This window comes from Nicotiana tabacum, chromosome 23, assembly GCF_000715075.1.
Source record: "Nicotiana tabacum cultivar K326 chromosome 23, ASM71507v2, whole genome shotgun sequence".
Classification (NCBI taxonomy): Eukaryota; Viridiplantae; Streptophyta; class Magnoliopsida; order Solanales; family Solanaceae; genus Nicotiana; species Nicotiana tabacum.
The window spans coordinates 33331835-33339209 of NC_134102.1; the positions used below are offsets into that span (position 1 = coordinate 33331835).

At 38.7% G+C, this 7375-nt stretch overlaps 1 protein-coding gene across 1 annotated transcript; it reads left to right on the forward strand.

The window, feature by feature from the left end:
- The first annotated feature begins 1483 nt into the window (after positions 1-1483).
- Positions 1484-1906, forward strand: LOC142177110 (uncharacterized). Its single transcript, XM_075245574.1, has one exon. The coding sequence runs from the start codon at positions 1484-1486 to the stop codon at positions 1904-1906; it is 423 nt and encodes a 140-aa protein (XP_075101675.1).
- The last annotated feature ends 5469 nt before the right edge of the window (positions 1907-7375 follow it).

Below are 7375 nucleotides of genomic sequence, written 5' to 3' on the forward strand. Positions count from 1 at the left end.
TTTTGTTCATGTTAGAGGCTTCGTAGACATAGTGTGGGTTGTGTCTATTTTGGGAAATTTAAAACTAAAAATGTTATAATTGTATCATCTCTCCCACTTTAACTATGATTGTACAATATACTGTTTTGAACATTTGTTATAGACATAACTAATGGAAATGAAATGGTGTTGTTCACAACACTTCTTACTGACTAATTAATGAAATACATTCGTCTCCTTATTTTTGGGTGAGTTGGGTAGATAACACTGTGCATGCTTGCTCGACCGGGCTAACTCTGTTGAGTGCTGGTCGCGCTCCCCGAGGTCGGGCCACGACAACCTGCATCATTGGGATCAAAATGGTAGTCAACATGAACGTCAAAGAACTTTTGATCATAGGGGATTCCGATCTATTGGTACACCAAGTCCAAGGGGAGTGGTCTACCAAAAATGTCAAGATCCTTCCGTATCTGCACTGCGTAAAAGAGTTATGCAAGAAGTTCATGAAGAATGAGTTCAAGCATGTTCCTAGGATTCAAAACGAGTTCGCCGACACCCTTGCAACTATATCATTCATGATTAAGCATCTAGACAAGAACTACATCGACCCTATCTAGGTAGAGATCAGGGATCAACAAGTCTATTGCTTCCATGTAGATGAAGAGCCAGACGGTAAACCATGGTACCACGACGCAGGAGATTCCTTGCAACCAGAGAGTACCCGGAAAATGATACCAATAGTCCGAAGCGAGCCCTCAGGAGACTGGCGAATCAATTTTTCCTTAACGGGGAAGTCCTGTACAGAAGGACCCCATACGTAGGTTTGTTGAGATGTGTAGATGTCGCTGAGGAGACCAGGGTATTGGAAGAAATACATGCAGGAACGTGCGGGCCCCACATGAACGGGTTCACATTAGCCAAGAAGATCTTGAGAGTCTGATACTTTTGGATGACTATGGAAAGTGATAGTATTCGCTACGTACAGAAGTGTAACCAGTGCCAAATTTACGGAGACTTCATTAGGGTTCCGCCTAATGAGTTGAATGTGATGGGTTCACCCTGGCCGTTCGCCGCATGGGGAGTGGATATGACTAGACCCATAGAGCCCGCTGCATCAAATGGGCACCGCTTCATCTTGGTAACCATCGACTACTTCACTAAATAGGTTGAAGCATCTACCTACAAGGCCGTCACAAAGAAGGTAGTGACGGACTTTGTCCGAAACAACATTATTTGCCGATTTGGGATACCTGAGTCAATCATCATTGACAATGCCGCTAACCTCAATAGCGACCTCATGAGAGAAATTTGCGAGAAGTTCAGAATCATCCACTACAACTCCACATCCTACAGACCACAAATGAATGGGGCAGTTGAGGTAGCCAATAAGAATATCAAGAGAATTCTGTGAAAGATAGTGGACAATCACAGGCAATGGCACGAGAAACTATCCTTTGCCTTACTGAGTTATCGGACCACCATGAGAGCATCCACTAGGGCAACGATGTACATGTTAGTATACAACACCGAAGTTGTGATACCCACAGAGGTCGAGATATCATCTTTAAGAGTCATTCAAGAGGACAAGTTGGACGATGCAGAGTGGATACGGGTCAGACAGGAGCAACTCGTGCTCATCGACGAAAAGATAATGGACGTAGTATGCCATGGTCAGCTATATCAGAACAGGATGGACAGTGCATTTAACAAAAAGGTGAAGCCTCGCCAGTTCATACCAGGGAAATTTGTCCTTAAGAAAATCTTTCCCCACCAGGAGGAAGCCAAAGGAAAATTTGCACCAAGTTGGCAAGGTCCTTACGTGGTTCACCGAGTGTTGTCGGGCGGAGCTCAAATCTTGGCAGAAATGGATGGAAGAATCAACACGAAGCCCATAAACTCAAACGCAATCAAGAGATACTATGTTTGAATAAAAATAGAGTTAAGTTTTGCTATAAAAAAACTACGTTCAACCTGACTTCCCACGGAGGGATACGTAGGCAACCCACGTAGGGTTCAGTTTATCTCCCTCATTTCTTTTGTAATAGAAAATCCAAATATAATTTTTGTATGTTGCTATGGAACTACGCTGACTTGATTTCCTCAGGAAGGAATACGTAGGAAATCGTCATCGGATTCAGTCATCTTTTGTAATTGAACTATATTCTGGCCTAATTCCATTTGGATACGTAGGCAGTCTGAGTTAGACTTAGCCGTTTCATTCTTATTCTCATCATTTTGCATCTATTGTAATCGAACTACGTCTTGACCTGATTCTATTTGGATACGTAGGCTGCCTGAGTCAGGCTCGGTCATCTTCATCATATTTTTTATCATCATCCACGAACTACGTTCAGACCTTATTCTATTTTGGATACGTAGGCAACCTGAAAGGGATAGGTCATAACATTAGGAGAAACCTTTGTAATGCATTAGTTCAAATTAGGACGCAGTCACAACGGCAAGCAACCGCGTTGTCAAAGCATCACGAAGGATCAACATGAACATGATAGAGTTTTCAAGAAGCGATGCTCACGTATGGAGAACTTTTCGTAGCATGTGATAATATGTAACGAGGTTCCACCTATCGAACCTCGTGGTGTAGCCATGTCAAGGGCTGGGGCAGAACAGATACTGTGGTCGACACAAACTAACCCCCCACTCCCACTAAAAATTTTTCTTTGAATACAGGGTCAACAGGAAGCAAGGAAATGTTGGGACCACACTGGGGCAAATGACAGATTCGCCACTTTCCCATGATTATCACCCTTTCTCCTTTACTTAAATTTTTTTGGTACAACTGAAGCTGATTCTTGAATCCTTTACAGGTACCTCAGAGTCAGACCGCTGATGCGGAAAAGGCACATTGTATATAGAAAACCACCTGCTCAACCAATCGGAGCACCTTGTACAAAAAGAACCGCTGGATTCGCCATTTGAATCCCTGTATATAGCAAACCACCTGCTCAACAAATCAGAGCACCTTATACAAAATGAGCCACCAGCTTCACCAATTGAAGTCCTGTATATAGCAAATCGTCAGCTCGATCGATCGGAGCACCATGTATAAATCAAACATCGACTTCGCTAATCGAAGTCTCGTATATGGAAAACCGTTCACTCCGTCAACGGAACAATCCGCATCGCCGCTCCGTAATAACGGAAACAGAATAGACAGTCGCAAACCTTGTCACCGACGTTCTACCAATCGATGGCCGCAACTTAGCTTTGCAGTTAAGAGTATCTCTTGGGCATGCTTTTCTTTTCCTTTGCTATTACCTTGAATGTTTTGACGTTTTGCTCATGCAGCTTCAAACATGATTACGATTTAAGTCAATCGCTCCCAAGCGGAGATTACTTTATATTTTAGTGCAAAGCTCTCCCAACAAGCGAAGACGCACTCTACAAATTAAACTCTCCCAACAAGCGGAGATACTTTTCAGTGCAAATCTCTCCCAACAAGCAGAGACGCACTCCACAAATCAAGCTCTCCCAACAAGCGGAGACACCTTTTCAATACTCTGATAGCTGTGGAATGGTACACAACATGGCTAAAAAATCGAGTCAAGTTCAAGTATCCCATCATCCGAATCCCAAATAGCTGCTCGCCGGTAGGCAGACAACATCATTTACATCACATCTTAATATATTCTGCATTGCAACATATGGGTATGTGTGTATTTAATTTTTGCAGGAACGAATATTGCAACGTGGAACTCTTTCTAAGAAGTAGACCAAATTACAATGCTATGAGGGACAACAAACTCATTAGCAGACCAAGGATCCAAGTTCAAGCACGAAACGACCATTGGAACTCCAAACTTTCAAATCCTTCAAGTCAAGCCGCAAAATTCAATCTATCATGAGTGTCAAATCTCCCGTCTCACAGTATCGTCATAATATGATACTGGGGCAATTCATGTGAGCGTCGCTTCTCCAAAGTCCTCACTCCAAAATAACATGAGGCCTGATCCTCGTTAAGCCCGAGGTATGTAAGTAATTCAAAGCCAGAATTCGACCCCAACTTCCCAAAATCTTCCCAACATCCTCCCTGAATCCTTCTTAACTCCCAATCTTACAGTTCATAATATTCATGCCATTCCTGCAAAGTATACCTAAAGTCGGGACAAAATTGGCTTTGGTTCAATTTCTTTGCCTGAAAACTCTTTCATCATCTCTGGTCAAAGAGGGGCAGCTGTTGACGACCAATTTTGACCCTCTTTTTTAAAATTAATTTACTTGTGCTTAATAATTTATAATAAATATTTTGGAAGTATTTTCTTTCAATAAATACCTATTTTTACAAATTAATTATTAATTTCGAAATTGATCACCCAATATTAATATTATGTAATTACAAATGTACTTACTATTTTAATATTATTAAAACAATCTTTTATATACACCACATAGGATTTATAGTGAATTTAACAAATTTTTTCTCAATTTTAGTTAAATAGGCTAATATGTTAATAATTTAAAATTAGTATCATAATTTAGAAGATAACGTATTTTATAAATAATTAATTACAATAATTAGTAGTATATTTTATAATTATAACTTTACTATATTTTATTAGAAATTAATTAATTTAATGAATTTAATTTTAAAAAGGTTAAAGACCAAATGACTACAATTACAATTCCTTAATTAATTACACAATGGCTATTCTTTAAAATAACTCCAAACCAAATACCAGGCCCAAATCCGGATATGGTCTAGTCCAAACAACCCCTTCTCTCTATGTTGGCAATCTGCCCCAACCCATTTGAACCAATCAAAGCACACCACGTCACCCGTCTCTATCACTCGCAAAAGAAGCACATCAGATCCCAACCATCCATTATGCAGATCAATGGCCCTCGTTTATCTCCTATTTTCTTTTAATTTTAATACCCAATTTGATTTAATCTCAACCGTTAGAATTAGAAGATCCAACGGCCTCTATAATTCTTCAGTTTTATTATTTAACCCGTGAATTATCCGAGTCATTGATCTAAATAATCAACGGCCCAGATTCCATCTCCAAACTTTAACCCTCAGAGACCCCCCTCCAATCTTCTAACCCTAAAATCATTTACTACTCCTTCAGCCGCCTCCCTTTCCTCTTTCCCTCTCGTTTCTCTCAAGCTCTCATTAACATCAATCAACAAGCTTTGCACAAATTCGTGCAAGGTCATGAAATCTCTCACCAAATCATCCTCTCCTACTTCCCTATCTGAGAATCCTGCTGGTCGTTTGTTCCCTTTTGTTATTTAAATCTGAAGCACCAGACTCTGACCTTAGCATTGAGACATTGTTTCGTCTTCGTTCTTTCAAATTCAAAACACAGAAAATCATTTGCTTTGTCCCTAGGCTATGACGTCTGCGATTTGCTTTACATTACACTAATTGAATTTAAAAACCCCAAATCTGAAACCTTAGACTCAAAGATGAAACTTCAAGTCTCCAAATTTCTCTTATGCTCGGTCAAATTAGAGCATGCATGAGCATATCTCGAAGCCTCAATATGATTATTCGAGGTCCAGAGGTCAAATCCAATGACCTTTGGACAGTAGAGCTTTGACCGATGGGTTTTTTCTTCAATGGTCAACAACTCTTCTTTAAGGTAAAAAAAAACTCTCACTGATTTCCCTCCACTCTCTGATTTTCACTCGCCTATGCTTACATCATCTAGTAGTCGTCACTCTCCACTACCTATTCTTGAATCTAGCTGAAACCCTAAGCCATTAACGGAACTATAAATAGAGCTATGATTGCTCTCACCTAACATAACCTAACATCATCAAGCAACCTACAATCACACCAAGCAATACCTACCAGACCTAACAATAGTCTAAAATTTCATACGAGTTAAGAGGCTAGGTTTCTTTTCATATTTGATCTTTATTCCTTTTGTTTCTGAGTTTCTTCACTTCTCAAGAGATTGATATTTTGGTTTTCATGCGGCTAAGTTAGAAACCATGTTTGGTATGCTTCCCTAGAAAATGTCAGCACACTTCCACCCTTTCTCTTTTGACTGCCTTTATTCGAAAATCATCCACATGCTATTGTCTTTCCGTTAATTGCTTCACTTATGATGTTTATCATTGGTCTATAACTGTTCATTTTGGTTCACAATGACATGTTGTTGATCTATGGTTAGATATTATGTTTTCATCAGTATTGATAAAGTTGCTATGTGTTCTTAATGACTTCAATTTTGTATCAAATAACCTATGTGATTAAGCTGCTTAACATGCCTTAAATGATTTCTCATATCTTCCTAGAATTCAGACTTTCCTATAATGTTCTGCGATAATCTTCATACATATCACACCATATACTTCTGAGTTCTGTTATTCTATACTTGGGGATGCTGTTAAATGATTATAGTTAGAACATACGTGAAAGTACATAGTGTAACCCTGCATCACTTGGTTAAGGCTTTGAAGTCTAAGTGTTCAAAATGCTTCCTTTCTTTACATAAGTGCTTGTCTACCTTTAAGTATTCTTTGAGTCATCACTATGGAAGTTTTATATCCATGTCTAATTGTTAATGTTATCTCTAAGTATGAAACACTCTTATTAGGATGAACTTCTGTGAACACCAGTGATCACTCTGCACATATTTTGTTATGATTAGGCTATCTCTCATGAATTAGATTGTAGTTGTGTCTGCTATAGTTGAATACAAATCCATCATGCTTAGATATTAATCTTAGTCTCTACAGCTGAGTTAAACCTATTTGATATAATGTCTCCCCTGTCTTTGACCCTTAATAACATTGTTGACCTGATTTTACAATGACTGAGACTCATCCTGTTTTGTAAGACTATGTCATTAGTTGAAATATCTATGTATATAGTTGAGTGAAGGTTCTGTATGTATATCTCTCACGATTCCATGCTTTTGTGCACCATCTTGAAACTGCAAGCAGTCTTCTCATTCCCCTTTAATCTGAATTGAGCCTGGTCTATGAACTTTAAAAGAAGCTCTTTTTTTGGACATAATATTTTGCTTATTTCATAACAAGATTGATACTCTTATAAATGGCTGGTTCTGTCACAAATTTTAAGGTTAAGTAAGACTGATAGTCTGTTATCTTGTTAAGCATTCTTAGGTGTTCCATTTTAATCTGCAAACATGTGATCATGTTAAAGTTCTGATTATATTCTGGTATCTCTAATAGCCCATATAGAAGTTCTAACCATTATTGTTTGTCTGAACCTTTGTTGATACTTTCAAAAGTACCAAACAGTTTTTTAACCTATGTGTGCAAGACATGGGTTAAACTAACCTGTGATTAGTCTTTTTGAGCAAAGGCATCTGTATCCCTAAGTTGTAGCTGCTCTAAATTATGTGCTATTTGTGTATCTTTGAGATGTTTGATTCCAATTGTTTGGATCTTTAGCAAT

Excerpts from the sequence above, each read along its gene's own strand:
- LOC142177110 (XM_075245574.1), top strand. The coding sequence starts at position 1,484 with ATGTACATGTTAGTATACAACACCGAAGTTGTGATACCCACAGAGGTC.